At 39.4% G+C, this 24,839-nt stretch overlaps 1 protein-coding gene across 1 annotated transcript in view; it reads right to left on the bottom strand.

Annotated features, from left to right (window-relative positions):
* Positions 1 to 24,839, bottom strand: part of NUP188 (nucleoporin 188) — a 54,304-nt gene that overhangs the window by 20,156 nt on the left and 9,309 nt on the right. The window contains exons 2-13 of the mRNA XM_027035342.2: positions 23,956 to 24,010; positions 22,161 to 22,234; positions 19,511 to 19,595; positions 17,392 to 17,472; positions 16,865 to 16,909; positions 15,776 to 15,868; positions 15,256 to 15,375; positions 7,196 to 7,407; positions 5,585 to 5,699; positions 4,504 to 4,704; positions 3,503 to 3,592; positions 662 to 727 (exon numbers count right to left, since the gene is read on the bottom strand). Of these exons, the coding sequence (XP_026891143.1) occupies positions 662 to 727; positions 3,503 to 3,592; positions 4,504 to 4,704; positions 5,585 to 5,699; positions 7,196 to 7,407; positions 15,256 to 15,375; positions 15,776 to 15,868; positions 16,865 to 16,909; positions 17,392 to 17,472; positions 19,511 to 19,595; positions 22,161 to 22,234; positions 23,956 to 24,010 (1,237 nt within the window). The remainder of the gene's footprint in view (positions 1 to 661; positions 728 to 3,502; positions 3,593 to 4,503; positions 4,705 to 5,584; positions 5,700 to 7,195; positions 7,408 to 15,255; positions 15,376 to 15,775; positions 15,869 to 16,864; positions 16,910 to 17,391; positions 17,473 to 19,510; positions 19,596 to 22,160; positions 22,235 to 23,955; positions 24,011 to 24,839) is intronic.

Consider the following 24,839-nt stretch of genomic DNA (forward strand, 5'->3'; position numbering starts at 1 on the left):
TGGCCACCACACACGAGTAACAGATCCTTAATCTAAATATTGTTTCAGGCCACCCTCTCCCAGGAACACTGTTCGAGACGACAGTGACTCAGGAAGAAGAGGATAAGACCTAGAGGCATATCAGTCAGGCCACAGTACAAGAGAGAACAGATTTATTCATCAGCTGGACCCTGGGGCTTCGGACTGGTGCTAATTCTAAGCCTATGTACTGGTGAGAAGCTGTTCTCTCTGAAGCCAAATTCTTATCTAACTTGTTAACAATATTCCGACAACTCAGAGTTATAGTCCCCCACTAGCATGTTCAAGACTTACAGCACTACTGGTGCCTGAGACTAACAATGTGAAAAAAGACTTGGTGGGTAGGATACAGAACATGCTGGTTAATAACACAGACTACAGACTGAAGTCAGCCAGAACTGCTTCCTGAGGCTGGCTGTTCATCTAGCTGTGTAACCTTAGGCAAGTCACTTCATATCTCTAAGCATCACCTTTCCTCATATGCAAAATGGTGATTATAATTCTATCTACTTTATAGATTTTCGTAAAGAGTAAATACAAAATGACATAAACGCTTAATATGAGATCAATCACAAACTAAGTGCTTGATCAATTGTTTTGCTACTAGAATATCTTATAGCATAATTCCCTCTGACACACTTACCGTTCCCCAGAATAGTTCTGGAAGAGAAGGATCTGCCAGGACTTCACATGCTGTGTCAATTACATCCTGTTGGGGGATGGGGAAGAAAATAGCTTAGTTTCCGTAGCTGACGCAGTCATATCTCTTTTACTGTATCTCTGTTCAAATCAAAACATCAACAATATTTCCACATACTAGGTCAGAAAGAACTGTGGGTTTAAAAAGATTACACCCCATCTAGGGTGTACATTATGCCTGTTGTATGGTGTTAGACAAGTGAACCTCTCTGAACTTCAAAATCTTTAGCTATAAAATGGCGACAGTATTATCTGCCTCATAGCACCGCTCTGAGGACAGAAGAGGACAATGTGTACAGAAGCGGACCGTAAACTGTAAACATTAAGGTGCTAGTAAAGGTGAGGTGCAACTAGGCTAGGCTGAACTGTTCTCCTAGAGGGCAAGAGTGGCTCTTCAAGTTTTTAACCCTCAGCACCTAGCACAGAGCCTGGCACACACTGAGAATGATTTCTTTAAAAAACCCAAGTGCTAGGACTCTCACATCCTTGGTATGTTAATACCAGTCCTCCCACTACGTACATTGAGGTCCACATGGGACCAGAATTTTGGCAAAGGATGCAAAGCTCATGCTATGCCCCTGGAACTCTGGAAATGGAGTCCTCCAGTGAACACCAATTTCTCTTCTAATGATAATAAATTTTCAGTTTCTGCAACTTCACCAATTCCTTCAATTTCCAAAACAAGTCATTAAAAAAATGAATACAAAGACTTAGTTATAAAGAACTCCTCAAACAGCACTCTCCACTGAAAGGAACCAGGCTTCCTTAGAGAAATGGCGGATTCCAGGTCTGGGGTGAGAATCTTGTAAGATAATCCTACAATAGTGTGTCATACCAGAAAGCAACAGAGCTATCAAAATACATAAGAGCAGTGCAGGACAGATAGAGGGGCTCTTCTGAAAGAGTTCTTACTGGCCAAAGGTGGGTAATTGGAGCCTAAGAATAGTAACAGCATTAGATTAAAACAGAGCTAACACATTTATACCCATGAGTTCACCATGACATATAAAAACTTAAAAACCTCATTAGCCACCTTTACAGGATGGTAGGGAAAATTAGTAAATATAGGAAAACGAGCAAGCACAGTACTCTATACCAGAGTATCGGATAGTAGTGAGAACAAAAATTATTTGAGGTATAACTGACATATTACATTAGTTTTAGGTATACAACATAACAACTTAATATTTGCATATACTGTGAAACAAATTTTTTATAGCAATGTTCCAACCAATAAATAAGATAGAATAGTGCCATTTTGTAACTCCTAAGGAACTAATGGATTTAGACCATCATTATCTAGACAATGATGTGGCTTGGGTCCGCTACAGTGCAAAGCACAGGTGACTAAAACTTTGGACAGAGTTATCAACCCATAACATGTGGACCTTATTTATTTAGATCCTGATCCAAACACACAAACTTATAACAAATTTATGACATTTACGAGTTAACTAGACATTTAAATTCTGACTTGATATTTAAAGATACAGGGGCACCTGGGTGGCTCAGTCGGTTAAGCGTCCGACTTCAGCTCAGGTCATGATCTCACAGTTTGTGGATTCGAGCCTTGCTTTGGGCTCTGTGCTGACAGCTCGGAGCCTGGAGCCTGCTTCGGATTCTGCGTCTCCCTCTCTCTCTCTGTTCCTCTCCTGCTCATTCTCTGTCTCTCTCTGTCTCTCAAAAATAAACGTTTAAAAAAATTTTTTTTTAAAGATACAGCTTGTTAGTTATGGTACTGGTTGTAAAGTTTTACTAACTCCTCTTCTGGTTCATCGAAAATTCATAGATGAAACTTATGTCAGGGATGTGCTTCAAAATAATCAAGGAGGGAAAGAGCACCAAGATCTGCTGTGAGTTGATAATTTGGAAGCTGATAATAAGATTGTTTAGGAGTCTGAAGTTTGAAATGTTTCAGGGTTTTGTTTTTTTTTAATGTTTATTTAGTTTTTGAGAGAGACAGAGCACGAGTGGTGGAGGGGCAGAGAGAGCGGGGAGACAGAATTGGAAGCAGGCTCCAAGTTCTGAGCTGTCAGCACAGAGCCCGACGTGGGGCTCGAACTCACAAACCATGAGATCATGACCTGAGCCGAAGTCAGACGCTCAACTGACTGAGCCACCCAGGTGCCCCTGAAATGTTTCAGGCTTTAAAAATATTGTAGAAGTGGGGCGCCTGGGTGGCGCAGTCGGTTAAGCGTCCGACTTCAGCCAGGTCACGATCTCGTGGTCCGTGAGTTCTAGCCCCGCGTCGGGCTCTGGGCTGATGGCTCAGAGCCTGGAGCCTGCTTCCAATTCTGTGTCTCCCTCTCTCTCTGCCCCTCTTCCATTCATGCTCTGTCTCTCTCTGTCCCAAAAATAAATAAATAAACGTTGATTTAAAAAAAAAAAATATTGTAGAAGAATATTTTATTAGCACCCACAGATGTTTGGGACTGATGCACCATTCCAAAATGAGATTACAAAGCAGTATGTACGTTGTGATCCCAGTTTTAGAGACAAATGGTTATATTTTTAACATATATATGCAGAAAATGTTTAGAGGAGAACGCATCATAATATTAACAGAAGTTGTCCTGTGTGGTGGGATTATACTTTTTTCTTTTTATCAGCACCTTCTGATTTTTCTATCGTCCATATGTATCATATATAATACAATAAATGCGAAGAAACAGCAATAAACAAATGAACACCAGAGGTATGTGGGTGTGTGCTGTATCAGCTCCAAAGGGGTATCTTAGGGACATGACTGCAATGCCAGAAAGTCTCACAAGAACCAGGTACTAACCTGCTGGTTGCCCAGTGTGTGCAGCTCCAGCGAGGTGAGAACGAAAGAGAGCAGTCCATACACACACATGCACGCGGTGCTGGTGGTACACTGCAATGGCAAAGGAGTCAGTGAACAATTCTGAATAACAAGTCTTCCCCCCGCAGCTTCGGCATAATCCTAGCACGTTAATCAGGTCTCTATAAACAAATGGAAGAGAATCCAAGGCTTTATAATTCTTCCGATTTAGTCCCAAGATCAGGAAGGCGAGGGGGAGAAATGAAAAAGCAGGAACCATAAATATTACAACATAGCCAAGAATACAATCGGAAAGGAACCATTCTCAAAATGATTAGTTTCGTGGGGAAGAAAACCACACCCAGTCTAGAAAAGAGGATAAAGGGTCTCTATGCGCTGGTATGAATGCAGCAGGCTGAACTATCACCAAGATAAATGAACCAATGCCAACCAGTGGTGCCTGCCGGCCGAAGTTTCCTGTTAGTGTGTCAGAACAAGCTGACAACAGTGCCTCTGAAATTAAGCCCAAACACCAGCCTCAAGAGAATGGCTAATACATCCTGCTACAGTTGAATGACGAAGCTCCCCAAAAAAGATTTTTCCAGTCAATATGGCCAAAGCTATCTTCCAGATTACCGTACTGGCATAGTATCCTATACTGGCAGGCAGAGTCAGACACTGTGGGTTCAAACTGTATCTACTACTAGTTGGTGGTTATTGTTCTTGTGAACAAATTACATCTCCCTGAGTCTCAACTTCTTAATATGTAAAACAGGATGAAAATTCCTAGTGCAAATAAGCGTTATAAGGATGAAATAAAGTAACGTACAGAAAGAGCTAAGCACAGTGTCTAGTCATAGCAGATGCTCTACAGAGTTGGAAACACCACCATCATTATCCACGTCACTACTACAATTATCATTACTACTATCATGATTCATGAACGAGCTTCTCCCCTGCTCTCTGCTCATCTCCTGCTCAAATACCAACAGCCCGAGCCTCACATCATTTCCCCCACTGGCCAGCGAGCGGAGCAGTCGGGTCAAGTACTGAAATACGTTCAGCTGGATGGCTGTGCCACCTATCTTTCGGACAACGCTGCTGGTCTCTTCTGGATGCAGGGTGTGACGGAGAAGAGCCCAGGCCAAAAGCACTGGGGCATGGTGTGGAATGTCCCCGAAGGTCAACATCAAACGGTCCATATCCTGATGAAAAGAAAAAACAAAATCTGTGTCGCTAAAACAAAGGGTCAGAGCCCCAGATGGGACCCTCTGTCACATGCAGTAAGTCTTACAACTGCCCAGTGGCCCCTTGCCCCATTTGGGTACGTACTCCTCCCCACCCCCCAGCCACCTCACTAATAAACCCTTCCGCTACTCTTCCCTGTGCCCACACTTCGTTTCTTCTGACTGTAAGTAGTCGAATGTAACGTTGTAAAATACATGTTCAAGTGGAACTTTCTTTAGAAAATTTCCCAATCCTTCTTTAACTTTTCCTGATCTTTCCCCATTTTGTATCTAACCATCGCATCTCAACATGCTTTCCCTTTGATCTTCTTGCACAAGCTCCATAAATGAAGACACGCCCCAAGGTTCTGTCCTTGGGCCTCTTTTTTTCCTAATGCCATCTCTCTGAGTGACTCCACTCATTCTCATAGATTCGACTATCACCTATGTGATATCAACTATCACCAAAACCTGAGATTTCTTCCAGATCCAGTTAACCTTTTTTTTTTTAAATTTTTTAAAATGTTTTATTTATTTTTGAGACAGGGAGAGACAGAGCATGAACAGGGGAGGGTCAAAGAGAGGGAGACACAGAATCTGAAACAGGCTCCAGGCTCTGAGCCGTCAGCACAGAGCCCGACGCGGGGCTCGAACTCACGGACCGCGAGATCGTGACCCGAGCTGAAGTCGGCCGCTTAACCAACTAAGCCACCCAGGCACCCCACCAGTTAACTTCGTAACAATGTAGGACCTCTAATTCCACAAGGAAAGTTTCAAGGGGCAGTACAGTTGAAGGGTTAAAAACATACTCCTAACTCTAAACTGTCTTCAAAGAGAAATGCAGCTATTCCAAGTTCACCTGACAAATAAGCCCGTCCTGGGCAAACTGGTGCAGCTCTCTTCTGTCATCCAAAGCACACTTATGCAAGGATTCAATATCCATGCCTTCCACCAGGATAAGGGCACTGAAGTAGCTGGAAAGGAAAACGGTATCATGATGTCACATGTGCCACTTTGAACCTTGAAGGAGAATAAGGTGAAATGCAAGATGCTTTAATATCAAAAAAATTATTTTTTTCAAAAAAAATTAATGGGTTTTTGTGCTTTTTTTTTCATACTAAGTCTTCTAAACTCAATATGTATTTTACACTTCCAGCACACCTCAGTTTGACCAGCCACATTTTTTTTTAAGTTTTATTTAAGTAACCTCTACACCCAACATGGGGCTCGAACTCATGACTGACCCCAAGATCAAGAGTCACATGCTCCACCGACCAAGCCAGCCAGGAGTCCCTTGACCAGCCACATTTAAAGTTCCTGACAGTCACGTGGGGCTTGTGCCTGCCAAAGCACAGATCCAGGACTGGAAGTTTCTATAGCCACCAATTACATCTGACCCAGATAAAGCATCTCACCACTCAGGTGTGTATCTTTGTTCACAGAGGAAACAGGCCTCAAAACGTGGATATATATCCATTCTAACCACGATAACATCATCCTTTTTGTTAAATGCAGCTGAATCTCCTCCTCACTGACACAGATGCAAACAGGCAGCTCACCCCAGAGGTTGTACCAAGAGCAGGTAAGAAAAGCTCCACATCACGGATAACCCGAGAAAGGCAAATCAGTGCACCAAAGGGATCAAACTGAGGGGGGCGATAGATAGTATCAAGGGTTTGCAAGGTTGTGGGGAAACTGGTTCTCTCCTCCCACTGTCGGTTGAAGTGTAAATTGGTACAGGCTTTGTGGAAAACAATTTGGCAACAGATATTTTATAATACAAAGGCACATACCCTTCAACCCAACAATTACATTTCTAGATCTTTATTTTAGAGTTATACTCATCCAGATGCACAGAGAGGCTTGTAAAGAATGTTCTTTATAAGCATTATTTGGAATGTGCAAAATAGCTAACTGCCTACCATTAGTGAACCATGAAATAAACATCCATACCATGTATTAATATGCAGCAGCTAAGAAGAACATCCTGAGATGAAAGAGTTCCAGGACATCTAGTTATGTGGAAAATTTAGTTGTAAAAGCATATACCATTTATGTCAAAAAACATCAACAATGTATTTTCGTACATGTGAAAAAAAGATGTGGCTCTATTCACTGCCATAAAATTCAAAGTCTGTAGATGAGGACTTCAAAGAGGGCAGAGGACACATCTGCCTTGTCATTGTCTTCTTAGCATTTGCACTGGCCTACCATTGACACTCACTACATTTTCTGTTGACTAGATGAACCTCTTACGTGAAGATAGTAAAAGATGAGAATGGAATACGTATTTTGAGAAAACACGTCCCTCTCAGTCTCAGTCTTTACTCCCTGTAAGACTGGGAACGTGAAGCACACCCATCTGTTTCCCTACCCACTAAGTGAAAAGCGCATCTAGACTCTCCCCTCACCCATTCACAGGAACTAGAATATCAATGTTCTAAACACTGCACAAGTTCAATAGACTTACCCAATCCTATCCACGAAAGGGTCCATGGTCTCATCCACCAGGTGCCTGTTGGTCTGCCTACTACCAAATCCTTGCTCTTTAAACATCTTGGTTAATGCCAACAGGTCACTAGGTGCCATCTCAAAGTATGCATAATAAAGGAAAATAATTTCTAGCAGCATGGACTGTTCCCGAAGGCACTGAACAAACCAGCGAGATACCTGGCGCTCAGTCTGCACAATGAAGGAAAAATGGGAAAAATAAAGTCAGATTTTAAAACATAAAACATTTTAAAGTTACTTTTATTAGATAATACATGTATAAGAATAGAGTAAAAAAAAAAAAAAAGCCTCCCTCTTTGTTAAATATTAAGGATCTATTAAAAGATTACAGAAAAAGATTTTGGAAGCGACACCAAAAAGCCTGCCTCCCTACAATTCCCAATGCCCAGTCATCCAAACCTGCCCCTAGAGGCAACCACTCTCAGAGGTTTTTGTCTTTCCTTCCAGTAATATGCCACACACTCCTTCTTTCATTCTACAGTCTGTCCACCCACCTACCTACCTATGCATCCAACCATCCATCTCTAAACCAAATACACTATACCAACTATTCCGCACCTTACTTTTTTCACTTAACAATGTATCTTACAGATTATTTCCTCTAATAGTACATTAAGAATTTTCTTATTTTTCATTATCAGTCCCCTCATTATTTTTTAAAGTTGCACAGCACTCCACCACATGGAAATGCCATATTTATTTGTTTGTTTTGTTTGCTTGGCCATAATTTATTTTACCCAGCTCCCTTGGATGTACAAACAAGTGTTGGTGAAGATGTGGGGAAAAACAAACCCTTGCGCACTGTTGGTGGGAATCTAAATTGGTGCAGCCACTGTGGAAAATAGTATCAAGTTTCTTTAAAATATTAAAAAAACACAAAATACCGTATGATACAATAATTCCACTGTTGGGTATTTACCCAAAGAAAATGCAAACACTAATTCAAAAAGATACATGCACCCCTATGTTTACTGCAGCATTATTTACGATAGCCAAGATATAGAAGCAAACTAAGTGTCCTTCTTAGATGACAGATGTGGTACACACACACTCATGCGTGTGCACATGCAATGGAACACTACAGAGCCACAAAAAGGATGAGATCTTGCCACTTGCAACAACATGGATGGACCCAGAAGGCACTATGCTGAGTGAAATAAGTCAGAGAAAGACAAATACCATGTGATTTCACTCATATCTGGAAACAAAGAAACAAAACAAATGAAGAAACATACAAAAAGCAGAATGAGACCTGTAAATACAGAGACAAACTGATGGTTGCCAGAGGGGAGGGGTTGGGGAGATGGGCAAAATGGGTGAGGGGAGTGGTAGATACAGGCATCCAGTTATGGAATGAATAAGTCATGGGAATAAACACAGAGTAGAAAATATAGTCAATGATATAATAACACTGTGTGGTAACAGATGATAGCCACACTCGTGGTGAGCACAGCGAAACATGCTGAGACGTTGAATCACGATGCTGTACACCTGAAACTTATGTAACATTGTGTGTCAACCAGACTCCAAAAAATTAAAATAAATAAATAAAACCAACGTACAACTGATAGACCAGACAAAAAAACTGGCAAAACCACACAACTAAATAATCTTGACCTGACTGGTATTTTGCACAATCATACCCAACTACTTCCGAATACACATTCTTTTATGTGTTCGTGGTACATTCACCAAGATATGTCATATAATGGGCCATAACCCACGGGACAGTAAATTTTAAAAGACCAAAATGGGGGCATCTGGGTGGCTCAGTCAGTTAAGCATCCAACTTTGGCTAAGGTCATCTCACAGTTCTTGTGTTTGAGTCCCTCTTCGGGTGAGCTTGGGCCCACTTTGGGCTCCTCGCTGACAGTGCAGAGCCTACGTGGGATTCTCTCTTTCTCTCCCCACCCCCCCCCCCCCCCCGCTGCTCGCTCACTCATGTCCTCTCTCTCTCTAAAACAAAAAATAAAGTTATTAAAAAAAATAAAAAGATCAAAATGATACAAAATATGTTCTTTGATCATAATGGAGTCAAATTAAAAATCAATAAGATATCTAAGAAAACATCCAATGTTTGGAAATTAAACAACACACTCTAAATAATACAAGGGTCAAAGGAAATCACAAGGGAAATTAGAAACTATTTTGAGCTGAATGATAGTGAAAATCCAACATCCCAAATTTTTAGGATATGGCAAAAAGCAATACTTAAAGCAACATTTATAGTTATTTATTAGGAATGTTCTAAAACCTGTTCTCTAAGTTTCTATCTTTTTTTTTTAATTTTTTTTTTTTAATGTGTATTTATTTTTGAGACAGGGAAAGACAGAGCATGAACGGGGGAGGGTCAGAGAGAGAGGGAGACACAGAACCTGAAACAGGCTCCAGGCTCTGAGCTGTCAGCCCAGAGCCCGACGCGGGGCTCAAACTCACAGACCGCGAGATCATGACCTGAGCCAAAGTCAGACGCTTAACCGACTGAGTCACCCAGGCGCCCCTCTAAGGTTCTATCTTAAAAATTAGGAAAAGAATGTGGCACCTGGGTGGCTCAGTCGGTTAAGTGCCCCATCCTCTCTCTCTTTTTTAATGCTTATTTATTTTTCATAGAGTGAGCAGGCACACGCGCACATGAGCAGGGGAAGGGCAGAGAGAGAAAGAGAGAGAGGACAAAGGATCTAAAGGAGGCTCCGTGCTGACAGCAGAAAGCCCAGATTCGGGACTCAAACTCACAAACCATGAGATGGTTACCTGAGCCGAAGGCCGACACTTAACTGACTGAGCCACTCAGGCACCCCAAGCGTCTCACTCTTGATTTCGGCTCAGGTCATGATGTTCCAGTTGTGAGATTGAGCCCCATGTCAGGCTGCATGCTGAGCATGGAGCCTTTTTAAGATTCACTCTCTCTGTCCCTCTGCTCCCTCCCCCACTTGTACACTCTCTCTAAAATTAAGAAAATAAAAATTAAAAAAGATTAAAGAAAAATATTTACAAAAAAATATTTTTCAGAAACATTTTAAAATAAAATATTTAAGAATAAATTTAACAAAAACTGTGTAATATGTGAATACTGAAAATAAAACCTTACTTAGGTAAACAAGATATACTAAATGAAGAGATATACCCGGTTCATGGATCAGAAGACTTAATAACATTATTAAGATGGCAATTCTCCTCAAATTGATTTATGGAGTCAACAAAATTCTGACCAAAATCCTAGAAAGCATTTTTTTTTGGAAGAAAGAGACAAGCTAATTCTAAAGTTGCTGTGGAAAAAGTGAAGGACCTAGAATAGTCAAAACATTTTAAAAAGAATGAGGTTGAAAGAATTACACAACCTAATTTTAAGATTTACTAATAAAACTATCTTAATCAAGACAGTGTGATATTAATGTAAAGACAGATGTAGAGTTCAATGCATCAGACGTAGATACACATTTTATGATCAATTGATTTGTTTACAAAGATGCCAAGATAATCCAATGGGAAAAGACAAGTCTTTTCATTTTCAATAAATGGCACTGGGAGAAGATCTCTGTATGGGGGAAAAAAATTAATCCCATCCCTTACCTCAACACCATACACTAAAATTAACTAAAAAGTAATTACTGAAGTAAATAAATGTGCTAAAAATATTACACTTCTAAAAGAAAAACAAATAAAATGTGACATTAGGTTAAGCAAAGATTGTTTTTTAAGTTTATTTAAGAGAGAGAGAGAAAGAGAAGAGAGAGAGAATCCCAAGCAGGCTCCTCGCTATCAGCACTCAGCCCCACTTGGGGCTTGATCCCACAAACAGCTTCATGACCTGAGCTGAAACCAAGAGGCAGTCAGACGCTCAGCTGACTGAGCCACCCAAGTGCCCCTAAGCAAAGAGTTCTTGAAACAAGGCCCAAAAGGCAAGAATCCGAAGAGAAAGAGACTGATAAAACAGATTTTATCAAAATTTAAGTTTGGTCTTAAGACAGTTTAGGTGAAAAAAAAAAGGAAAAAGAAAAAGAAAGAAAGCCATAAAGTGAGAGAAAATATTTGTAAAACATTTATCTGTCAAATGGCTTGTCTTCAGAATACATCGAGAACTTTTTCTTTATGTTTATTTATTTATTTTTGAGAGAAAGCGAGTGAGCATAAGCAGGGGAGGGGCAAAGAGAGAGGCAGACACAGATTCTAAAGCAGGCTCCAGGCTCTGAGTTGTCAGCACAGAACCCAATGTGGGGCTCGAACCCATGAATCGTGAGATCATGACCTGAACCAAAGTCAGACGCCCAACTGACTGAGCCACCTGGGCGCCCCTACATTGAGAACTCTTTTTTTTTTTTTTTTTTAATTTTTTTTTTAACGTTTATTTATTTTTGGGACAGAGAGAGACAGAGCATGAACGGGGGAGGGGCAGAGAGAGAGAGGGAGACACAGAATCGGAAGCAGGCTCCAGGCTCTGAGCCATCAGCCCAGAGCCCGATGCGGGGCTCAAACTCACGGACCGCGAGATCGTGACCTGAGCTGAAGTCGGGCGCTCAACCGACTGAGCCACCCAGGCACCCCAAGAACTCTTAAAATTCAGTAAGACAAATAATCCAGTAAGACCATGGGAGCAAAGATTGGATAAACACTTCAACAAAAATATAAGCAAATAAGCATGTAAAAAGATGCTCAACATCACTAGTCATGTGGGAAACACAAATTAAAACCACAATGAGATACCACTACACATCTATTAGATGTTTAAAATTAAAATCAGAGAGCCAAAGCATAAGAGACTCTTAAAAACTGAGAACAAACTGAGGGCTGATGGGGGGTGGGAGGGAGGGGAGGGTGGGTGATGTGTATTGAGGAGGGCACCTGTTGGGATGAGCACTAGATGTTGTATGGAAACCAATTTGACAATAAATTTCATATATTTAAAAAATAAATAAATTAAATTAAATTAAATTAAATTAAAATCAATTACCTTACCAAGTGTTGGTATAGATATGGAAGAGAATGAGTTCTCAAAAATGCTGTGCCAAATGGAAAATGGTAGCAGCGCCTGGGTAGCTCAGCCGGTTAAGTGTCCACCTCTTGATTCCAACTCAGACCATGATCTCACAGTTTGTGAGATAGAGCCCCGCGTCGGGCTCTGTGCTGACTACATGGAGCCTGCCTGGGGTTCTCTCTCTCCCTCTCTCTCTGCCCCTCCCCTGCTTGCACACACATGCTCACTCTCTCTCAAAATAACTTTTAAAACTTAAAAAAAAAAAAAAAAAAAAAGAACGGAAAATGGTACAGACCCTATGGAAAGCAGTTTGTCGATACCTTATAAAGATAAAAATACACACTTACAATGTGACCCAACAACCCAACTCCCAGATATTTATTTATCCAAGAGAAATGAAAACCTACGTCCTATCCATAAAAAGACCTGCATGTTAATGTTCACTGCACATTACTCATTACTGCCAAAAAACAGAACTCAAATATGTACCAAATGATAAATGGATAAACAAAATGTGGTATATATCCATATAATGAAATAACATTCAACCACAAGTAGGAATGAAGTATTATTACATGAATATGACCTGGATAAATCTCAAAAACAGTATGCTAGTGAAAGAAGCCAAACAGAAAAGACTCTGTATATATTATATGTTTCTATTTACATGAAACTCTAGAAAAGGCAAAATTATATTAACAGTGACACCTATAAATGTTTAAAAACAAAAAACAAAAAACTATAGTAATGGAAAGCAGATTAGTAGTTGTCTGGGGCCAGAGGTCACAGATTGACCATAAACTTTCTAGAGGAGACAGAAATATTCGATATACTGACATGCATACAACTACATACAACTGTCAAAACCATACACTTAAAATCAGTGAATTTTATTGGATGGAAATTATACCTGAATAAAGCTGGGGGGTGGGGAATGCTACCAATTTGTCATTACACAAGTCGTTTCACACACATATGGATGTATTTATAGGATAAACTCTTAAACTGGAACTGCTAAGGGGCACCTGGGTGGCTCAGTTGGTTAAGCATCCAACTTCGGCTCAGGTCACGATCCCATGGCTTGTGAGTTTAAGCCATGCATCAAGCTCTCTGCTGTCAGCATGGAGCCTGCTTCAGATCCTGTCTCCCTCTCTCTCTGCCCCTCCCCTGCTCGCTCTCTCTCTCTCTCAAAAATAAACATTAAAGAAAAAAAAAAAACTAGAACTGCTAGGTCAAGAAATATGTGCCTTTCAATTTTTAAGTATTTTCATAATATTTTCCATTAAAAAAGGACTGTTTATACAGCAAAATATGAGCACCCATTATCCCATCCCATGGGCAAGAGTGTTGCCACATGAATTTGTTCATTGCCTTGCCCTGTTTTTCTATTGAGTCTTAGTGATTTAGAGTTCTATTTTAAGAACCCAATATGAATTTGTCTTGACTTTGTTTACTGCGCTATTTTTGTTTTTGACTTTTCTGCCTTGCAAGTTTTTGATTTGATGTTTATAATTATTTTTCTTTTATGGCTTCTGAATTTTACTTTAAAAAGTCTTCTCCACTCCAAAACAAAACACGAGAACAAAACCCACCTCCCATGTTTTCTTTCTAATACGTTTACAGTTAATTTTTTTTTTAAGTAAACTATATGCCCAATGTGGGGCTCGAACTCATGACCCCGAGCAAGATTCACATGTTCCACCAACTGAGCCAGCCAGGCACCCCTATAGTTTTTTTTTCAATTTAATACGTATATATTTTTTTTTCAATTTAAATCATCTACGTGATTTTCTTTTGGTAGAAGATAGAAGATAGAGTTTATTTTTCCTCCCCAAGGCTATCCGGTAGTTCAACACCATTTATTGAAAAATACAACATTTCCCACTGATTGAAATGCCACCTTTATCATATGCTAACTCAGCATTTGGGTCTATAGCCAGATGTTCTATTATGCTCTATTTATAAGTCTATTTATTCATATGTCAATGCCATGCTTTAAATTACTGTAATGGTAATTATCTAATAAAAGTAATTTTCCTTTTTCAAAAATTTCCTGACTATTCTTACTTATTTTTCATATGACTTTTAGAATCAGCTCGTTCAGTTCCAAAATAAAAGGCAAAACAAACACTTATTTGTATTTGTTTGTTTGTTTGTTTGTAGGGATTACACTAAATTTATAGGTTGGGGTGCCTGGGTGGCTCAGTCAGTTAAGTGTCCGACATCAGCTCAGGTCATGATTTCACAGCTCATGAGTTCAAGCCCCATGTCGGACTCCGTGCTGACAGCTCAGAGCCTGGAGCCTGCTTCAGATTCTGTGTCTCCCTCTCTGTCTCTGCCCCTCCCCCACTCATGTGTGCTCTCAAAAACATTTTTAAATATTAAAAATAAATAAAATTATAGGTTTATATAAGAAAAACTGACACTTTTATGGTGCTGTCTTTATATTCAAGAATGCAGTGTGTTTCTCCATTCAGTTATGACTTTTTTATACCCTTTATAGAATTTTAAAGTTCTCTTCAGTTAGATTTTGGATGGCTGCATGCTTATTCCTGAGAAATTTATGCTTTTATGGCTATTGTAAATGGGCCCTTTACCACTATTAAATATTTTCAATAGTTACTATCCATGTTTTGGTTACGTTGTTTTAATAACCATGTATTATATTCAAAACAAAAAAGATCATGTTCTAATTTATAAATGCTTTATGATTTAGGATAAAATAGACTAGTGTCACATACTTAATAGATAATGACAATAAAGAGGATGAAATCTTGAATTTAGAGTTCCATTAACAACTAAGGGAAGATTTTAGGTTAGAACAGAAAGTAAATTAACTGAATAGACAAAGTCAAGTGAAAATGCCCAGAATTAAGTACCATTACTTAGAGTCATCAATATTTTGATCCATGACATATTTAAACTTTTTGGAAGAAAGATAATCTATAAATGTTATAAGTTAATAAATGAATAATTTAACTTAGAGCTCTATACACAAGGGTTTACCATTCTTATAAGAGTTACAGGAAGGCCCAGTAACCACATACCATGAGGTTTCCATGTGTCTCCCAAGTTGGTGCTTCAGTTTTATAAAGCTCTTCGAACTGCTGTCTGTATTTTGTGACTAGTTCCTTCTCCAATTTATCAACACAGTCTGCATATTCAACCTTAAAAAAAAACAAACCCTCAGAGTAACTTATACCTACAGTAAAAGGTTAATATTCAAATGAATGCGAATATGAATAATATAACATTTTTCAAAAGTATTGAATTTTAGGGGCGCCTGGGTGGCTCAGTTAAGCGTCTGACTTCAGCTCAGGTCACGATCTCGTGGCCCATGGGTTCAAGCTCCACATCGGGCTCTGTGCTGACAGCTCAGAGCCTGGAGCCTGCTTCAGATTCTGTCACCCTTTCTCTCTGCCCCTCCCTTGCTCACACTCTGTCTCTGTTTCTCTCAAAAATAAATAAGCATTAAAAAATAATAATAATAAATAAATAAATAATGAAAAAATAAAAGTATTGAATTTTATAGGATAAAGAAAAACCAAGAGGACTAAATGGGCTTACCCTATAGGGGTGTCTTTCATCTTGGAAATAAGTGAGAAGGTGTAAGACACAACGAAGAATACAGGTTCTTTCTTCATAGTAATAATCTGCAATCTGGGAAGAACCCAAAGTTGCAAAATCATTTACTGACCTTTACACAGAAGACACTCAATTTTAAATTTATTGATAAGAAGATCACTTAAAGATATGAATGGAAGGGGCGCCTGGGTGGCTCAGTCGGTTAAGCATCCGACCACTTCACTCAGGTCATGATCTCGTGGTTCGTGAGTTTGAGCCCCGCGTCGGGCTCTGTGATGGGCAGCTCAGAGCCTGGAGCCTGCTTCCGATTCTGTGTCTCCCTCTCTCTCTGCCCCTCCCCCGCTCATGCTGTCTCCCTCTGTCTCAAAAATGAATAAACACTAAAAAAAAAAAAAAAAAAAAAAGATATGAATGGAAAAGTCTGACTTCTACAAGCAATCACAGAAATGGAAAGTTTGTGTTAGGCCAAAAGAAAGCAAAAGAACTTCATGAAATAGGATAAAAGTCAAGTCCCTCAAGATAAAAGAAATTCTATAAAAATATAAACAAGTTTTCTAGCATGACTTCTCAGAGCTTTCAAATAACACACAATGCTGTAACTGACAGGCCAAATAAATGAAAACAAATATAAAAATAACCCTCGTATATGTCCTAACTGCTTGTTACTAATGTACTTATTCTCAATAAACACCAAAAATAGGAAACCACTTCAGAAGTCACAGTCAAATTCCACTTTATATGACATCCTCAATGTGAAGGTTGATTTGGGGGGTAGGAGGAGATAAAGGAATAAAAAAATATAAATTAATATTCTTGCATTTAGACTGAGAGGAAAACTACGCATGAACCAGTTTTCATCCCCAGTAACCAAAGAATCTCCTTTGGAAAAGGTCTCAGCTGGGTCCAGCGGATAAAAGCCTCTTGTTTCACAGTGAGTTACTAAGCTACTTCACTGAGGCCTCAATGCTTCCCCAACAAAACACTCAAAAGCCAGCAATGCCCAGGAGAATAAGGTCAAGAAGCCATCACCCAATTTCACATCAAAGAATGAAAACAGTGACTACTACTAACCTTCAGGATTAAGGCCTGGCTCTGCCTCTCGTCTTGCAGTACCGTCTGAAGGAAAAAAGAAGTCAAGAAGCCATCATATAAGCAAAGCTCAATCAACAAAGAAAAAGATAAACATCTTCACCTCACCCTTCAAGATTGTAACTGCCCATTCATTTCTGGACACATTTTTTACCTACACGTATCCAAATGTGTACTCAAATCCCCGCCCCCTCCCCTCGACTCCACTTCCTCATATGTAGAATGTTGGGTTAGAGAGGCGAGATACCATACCAGGTGGTTCTCAGCTCTGATGTCCTGAGACTCTATGATTAACATGTCAATCTTTGACTTCTCCGGCACCACCCCCCCAAGTCTGACAACAGACCTTAGTTGAAGTACATGCTTTTTAAGCCTTTAGAAAGTCTTTCCTGAGAATGACTGTATCTGACCACCTACCTGCTGCAAAGAACCACTACCAAAACCCTTCAACACCTAACACCAAGGAAAAGGACAAAGGCAGGAGAAAGCAGCTGGGCATAACTACAAACCTTTAGTGAGTCCCGAGTACCTCTATAATCCTCTTGAAGGTAACACTGGAGCAACTGCACACTCTGTTCTTCGTCAAGACCCTGAAATACAGAGGCCGTAAGTGAGGAACAGCCACATCAGCTCAGAAAACACACAAAGGATGCACGACGTCCTAAAGGCTTATCCTCTAGAATGAATAAATATCCTCTAGAACTTGAATAAATAAAAAGCTTTTTTTTTTTTTTTTTAACACAGAATAAACTCAGGTATTGATGCACATGCTGTCGGGGTGAGAAGAGAGGCCCAGGTTCATAGTAAATCCTTGCTCCTTGCTCCTTTGGAGCAAGTTGTGGAAACTGAAGTACAGGCAGACATTCCTGCTTCCAAAGGCATGATATGTCTCCCTCTCAGATGAACGACAACCAGGTACTGCCCCAATGAAAACTACTTCAGGTCAACAGAATTTTGGTTAGTTATTTATTTAGTCACAAGGACAGAATAACCTATACTCTGTTATCAATGGTGAGCTGACAAAAATGAAATAGTCCAAGTGTTTGGTGAAATTTGGTAAAAAGTTGAAATGTGGGGGTGTGTTACCAGACAGGGATTTCCGTGACAGAATACTGCTTGAATGTGCACAGGTCACTCAACAAGCACGGAGATAGGTCTGTGATTGATAGATGAGGAAAAGAGGAAGGGAAAAGAGACTGAAGAAATCACAGAAACCTCATTTCCTCTCTCTTCTCTCCACTTCGTCCCTCAAGCCGTCAGTCTCAAGGAGGAATGTGTTTGAGAGCTTCATGTTTTATATCTGTAAGTATTATAATGGCTCATTTATTATAATGAGCACACTAGGGAAGAGACAGTGATTGCCCACTACTAGTCTGAAATCTATCAAGAGTATTCAGAAAATATACAAATAGATGAAACAGGTAGAGGGCTGTGTGAATGGTGGGCATAAATAGCAACAGGTTTAACCACTCCTCCTGACACTGGACACATCAGTACTGCTTCTCAGCGTTCAGATACTGGTTGTAAAACAATGTACACCTAATGTTTTGATCTATTTTAGACTAGGTTTTTAAAAATCATGTTTCAAATATAACGCTATATTTAAGCAGCCAAGTTGTCAATCAGTGGTAAAAGACACATAACTGAAAAACACTGTAAATGGTGCTATGGGCAAAATACCTAAACAAAAATCCTTTTAAAAGATTTCATAAAAGATATAAATTTACCCCAAATAGAAGAAAAAGAAGCCAGTGACTGACATGTAATTTACATGACGATCAAATTTACAACATCAAAAACAATTGTGCATATCTACCAAACAGTTAATACAGTAGCAGGCATGATCTGCGTTTCCAAAATAAAAAAAGAGGGGTGCCTGGGTAGCTGAGTCAAGTGAGCTTTCAACTTGGGCTCAGGTCACCACCTCACAGTTCGTGGGTTTGAGCCCTGGCGTTGTGCTGACAGCGTGCAGCCTGTGCAGATTCTGTCTCCCTCTTTCTCTCTGCCCCTCCCCCACACGCTCTCTGTCTCAAAAGTAAACATTAAAAAAAGAAAGAAAATAAAAAGAAACAGCTACATATTTAAATACAATCTCAGGGTGCCTGGGTGGCTCATTCAGTTAAGCAACCGACTTCAGCTCAGGTCATGATCTCACAGCCCGTGAGTCTGAACCCCACATCAGGCTCTGTGCTGACAGCTCAGAGCCTGGAGCCTGCTTCGGAATCTGTGTCTCCCTCTCTCTCTGCCCCTCCCCCACTCATGCTCTGTCTCTCTGTCTCAAAAATAAAAAGAAACATTAAAAAAAATTTTAAATACAATCTAGTCAATTTAAGGATCACCACACGCATGCTGAAGAAAACTCCAGTGCGTGCATGCATGTGTGTGCGTGTGTGTATAGTAAACATATACACATATGGTAAACATATATATATAGTAAACAGGTCTGGCAACTTAATTTGTAGCTTTTTAGCAAGAAGAGTTGCAACTTGAATATATTTGAAACATAGTATGCTCAATTTAATCTCCAAAACAGAAATACACTGAATTTTCACTAACAATCACTAACAACAAAACAATGGACATCTGCAGTGCAGGTAGTAAACTGAGCCAGTGCTAATTTTTACTCACCAAAAACTTGCTGATTCTTAAACCCAGTTCCTTCAATGGTGAAGCCACATCTTTATTAGCTTTCACTTTTTCAGCTGAATTTGGACTATGAAAAGAACAATGAATCATTTCCTCATTCTCAATGACCCTCTCAGGATTTTAAACAAAAATGCTTAAAGATATGTTTACAACAGACCTTTTCTTGCCCTTTAGGTGCCTACAAAATATACACACAACCACAACTTCATCTCTACACATTTCATAACACAGAACTACTTATGCCTAAATGATAAATACAGTTAAGTGTCTGTTACAAATTACAGTTATAATAATAAATGTGGATATATTAAGTTGCATTATTCTTGATCCTTACAACTATCCTGAAAGGTAGATATTACTATCCCCATTTTACAAGTGGAATTACTAATACTCAGAAAGAATAAATAACTTACCAAAAATCCCACAGCTAATAAAAAGTGAAGGTGAAATTTAAAATCAGGTCTGTTAGTATACAAATACATATTGCCTAGCTGAGAGGGCCTAGAAGCTATAGCACCCCAGTAGCAGTGAGCACACCCAGCACCCAGATCTTGGTTTCTCATACCATTATCTTTTCTTTTTTTTCCTCATACCATTATCTAATAAAAGTTACCAAGACTCCTTAGAGAAACAGCTAACTCTACAGCTGGGGCGGGGAAAATAAAAGATGAGCCTGGAGCATCTTGTAATGTCAGAAAATAAGAAAATAATTCAGGAAAAAAAAGGATGGAAAATGTCAAGATTACATAGAAGCCAACCTGAAAGAACTCCCAGTGACCAAAGCTAAAACAAAGTATAAACAAAGTATAAAATAAATATACATGTGCCCATGTAAATAAATAAATTAATACAGAGAAGGAAAAAACCTTCCTTAGAGAAGAAGTCCAAATAATACATATAGATGCTACTCCCTTCAGGAAGTAGAATTTAATTCCACTATACTCCCAGCTAGAAAGTGGGCTATGCTTAGTGACCCACTTCTAAAACAGAGTAGGGAAAGGAAAAACAATGACTTGACAGAAGAGAAACTTGGCAAATACTACCTTGCCCAAATGAGCAAGATCACCATCACCAGTGATTTCATGTGGATTACCACATCCTCTGTTATGATAAGAATGGTACTTCATTTCTGTGCATTCTTCCCCAAAACCCACAACTCCAATCTAATAATGAGAAAAACATGAGACAAATCCAAATTGAGGACATTCTACAAAATACTTGACCAGTCCTCCTCAAAACTATTCAAGATGATGAAAATTAAGGAACGACTGAGATGCTGTCACATCTAAGAGCTAAGGAGACATGACAACTAAATGCAACGTGGGATCCTGAATTGGATCCTAGAACAGAAAAAAGACATTAAAGGAAAAAAAAAAGTTAAATTCAAATAAAGGCTGACGTTTAAAAAAAAAAAAAGTCTGTCAGACCTCAAATCTCATGCTACTGACAAAGAAACTTTTGTCTTTAAAAAAAGAAAGTAATGCCACAAATGCCCATTCTGTGAACTACAAGCATGTTGTTATTGGATTTGATTTTTTTATAGACTCTCACATTTCACAGGAAATCCACAACACAAAGGCTACTATAAGGTTAAACAGTAAGTTCTGAAAGAGGCAACACAGAATGAGGATTAAGAACACAGACACTGGAGTAAGACTGCCAGGTTCAAATCCTGGTTCTACACTTACTAGCTGTGTGACCTTGGGCAAGTTACTTAACCTCTTTGTGCCTCAGTTTCCCCATCTGTAAAATGGAAACAATAATAATAAAAGTACCTATAGGTGATAATATAGTGATTAGCTTCTTTTTTTTTTTTTTTTAAGTCCATATATTTTAGACACACAGAAGTTACAGATAAAACAACACGACGTCTGGGAGTTACTTCAAATAAGTATGGGGGAAGGGGTAATGAACAACAACAAAAAAAGAAAGTTCTTCACTAACCCAAGAAAATGAAGATGGAAAGTAATGTAAAAACAAAATCAGATGTTCAGAAGTAGAAAGGAAATGAGGGTGGCTTGGGAACTCCGACGCATAACAGAATGCAATCTGGACTAGGAATTAAGGTACAAGAGTCTAGTCCTACAAGGTGTACTCTCTTCTTTTTTAAAACTAATTTATATTTGATTGCTGTTGTTTTTCATTGCCCAGAGGAAAAAAAAACTATATATTCAAGCAAAGAATAAAAACAGTAGCTATCTTAAAGAGCTGTTATAAGGATTAAAGAACTTCTGCTAAGTGCTAAGAGTGATAGCTGGTACCTAATAAACATCCTAAGTGGTCAACTACTACTGTCACTGTCCACTGCCCTATCCTGGCACTTGGTGCTGACAATACTTCACACAAACATGGTGGAACGAGATAAATATTAGAACTATTCACTGATGAGTTAATGACTCTCTAGCCCTAGGCACTAGGCTTATATAGCTGCATTCGGCAAGGTTGTATTTCTAAAAGGAATTTCCCTTTCAACAGACAGTACAAATGTGCCTGACTCTTTTCCACTGGTAACCAATTTGTATTCTCTGTAATCTACCTAACCCAGCAGCATCACCAAATCGTACAGGAAGAGTTTCTCTACCCCAGCTTCCTCAGTGGAATTACTCTAGCCAGACGCATGGAATAGCCATACCTGGGAGGTTTATAGTAGGACAGCCCCTCTAAGAGCCGCTGCCAATGTTTATTCAGTTCTGCCTCAATCTGATTCTGGAAAAGAACAAAGAAATTATACAGGGATTTACACATTCCTGGTCTTTTTAATATGTTTCTCCCCACAGCTGAAATCATTTTGGATAGAGAATTATGTAGCCTCCTTTCCCTTGCTTAACATTCTAACAATGATTTAATCTTATTATGAAAATCTTGATAAACTAGCTTTCTGGGGTGCCTGGGTGGCTCAGTCGGTTAAGCGTCTGACTTCGGTTCAGGTCATGATCTCACGGCTCATGAGTTCAAACCTCACATCGAACTCTGTGCTTATAGCTCAGAGCCTGGGGCCTGTTTCAGATTCTGTGTCTCCCTCTCTCTGCCTCTCCCCTGCTCATGCTGTCTCTCTCTCATAAAAATAAACATTAAAGAAAAATTTTTTAATGTCCTTTGCATATTTTATCAAGTAGCTAGCTAATAATTTATTTACCATGTCTCTAACGTTAGATATACTTAAGCTGTGATTACTTATTAATATATATAATGCTATGGTAAAGAGCTTTGTATACAAAAATTTTTTCAGGATTTCTTTCTTGTAAGATATGTTCCTAGAAGTAGAATTATCAGATGAAAGCATATCAAAATGTTAAAGCTCTAGGGCTGCCTGGATGGCTCAGATGATTAAGCGTCTGACTTCACCTCAGGTCATGATCTCACGGTTCTTGAGTTCGAGCCCCACATCTGGCTCTGTGCTGACAGCTCGGAGCCTGGAGCCTGCTTCAAATTCTGTGTCCCCCTCTCTCTCTGCCCCTCCCCAGCTCGCACTCTGTCTCTTTCTCAAAAATAAATAAACGCTAAAAAAAACATTTTTTTTTTTTTTTAATGTTAAGGCTCTAGAGGTGCCAGGCTGGCTCAGACAGTAGAGCATGTGACTCTTTTTCTAAGTTTGTTTATTTATTTTGAGAGACAGAGAGAGCAGGGGAGTAGCAGAGAGAGAGGGAGAGAGAGAATCCAAGGAGGCTCCACGCTGTCAGCACAGAGCCCAATGCAGGGCCCAAACCCACAAATTGTGAGATCATGACCAGAGCCAAAACTAAAGTCAGACATTCAAATGACTGAACCACCCAGGTGCCCCATGACTCTTGATGTCAAGGTCATGAGTTCAAGCCCCACACTGGACACGGAGCCTACTTAAAAAAAAAAAAAAAAAATGTTAAGGCTCAAAAAAAGGTGTGACATTCATTATGTTAATTACCACAATAACAACAGTGATAATTAAATATCATCTTAATGCTTTACCCTCACAAGTTAAGGCCACTCAAGGATTAACATGAAGAACTGTGCTTTACTGATTATATACTTGGAAATATCCTAGATACCATAGCCTCTGTGACCTAAGGAGCTAGCTACATGGAAAAGGAAAAAAAGGCAAGGAAAGTATGAGACAGAGAAAAAGCCCGAGAATCTTCCTTAGCCCTGAAGTAGCAGAAAGGTATTTGTACTCCAACCCTGAGCAGCCAGCCAAGCAGCACTGGTATCTTTTCAGGTAAGGAATCACTAAAGGACAAAGAAAGGTAGAGATTTAGAAAACTTCAGCAGATAGGCTAGAAAACACACCACATTTCAGCACAGAGAAGCAGGGAATGCATAATGTTTACAAAGATATAGGAATAAAAAAAATGTGTTTACTTCCTCCTTCAAAGAGAAGGCAATTTCAGGGGCTCTTTGTAATATAAGCTATACAAAAACTACAGAATCCACCCAAGAATACCAGCACTTACCAGCTCTCTCAGAGCTGACCTTCCAAGCAGAATTGTCCACAGTTCCCTGCTGCTCCTGAAGAATGACAGAAAGCAGAGGTAATTTTGCACTTTTATTTTTTTTTAAGGTTTTATTTATTTGGGGTGGGGGAGGGTAGAGAGAGGGAGGACAGAGGATCTAAAGTGGGCTGAGCTGACAGCAGTGAACCTGACACAGAGCTCTAACTCACAAACTGTGAAATCATGACCTGAGCCGAAGTCGAATGTTCAACTGACTAAGCCACCCAGGTGCCCCTGCACTTTCAGAGAATACAAATTTGATAAGCTGTCTCACAGTATCTCATCTATTCTCTGAAATCAGGAAACTCAATGTATAAAGCAATTTGATGAAATTCTAGACACTAATCCTATTCTATTTTTCTTATAAGTTTGATGTTCAAAGTAGAAATTAAGAAACTAACATATAACCTAAACCAAGCAGGTACTATTAAAAATGAAAATGGCCACCACATTTCAATGCATTTAAGATGCCATTAATTGGGGGCGCCTGGGTGGCTCAGTTGGTTAAGCGTCCGACTTCAGCTCAGGTCACGATCTCGCGGTCCGTGAGTTCGAGCCCCGCGTCGGGCTCTGGGCTGATGGCTCAGAGCCTGGAGCCTGCTTCCGATTCTGTGTCTCCCTCTCTCTCTGCCCCTCCCCCGTTCATGCTCTGTCTCTCTCTGTCTCAAAAATAAATAAACATTAAAAAAAAAAAAAGAAAGAAAAAAAAGATGCCATTAATTGAAGGATACATAATTATTTATGTTCTATCAATAATAAAATGCATTGCAATTTCAGAGGTATTAAAGTATGCAAAAATGTATATTTTAGAATTAATGAAATATAAAAATTAGTGAATTATCTTA

Source organism: Acinonyx jubatus, chromosome D4, assembly GCF_027475565.1.
Source record: "Acinonyx jubatus isolate Ajub_Pintada_27869175 chromosome D4, VMU_Ajub_asm_v1.0, whole genome shotgun sequence".
Taxonomy (NCBI): Eukaryota; Metazoa; Chordata; class Mammalia; order Carnivora; family Felidae; genus Acinonyx; species Acinonyx jubatus.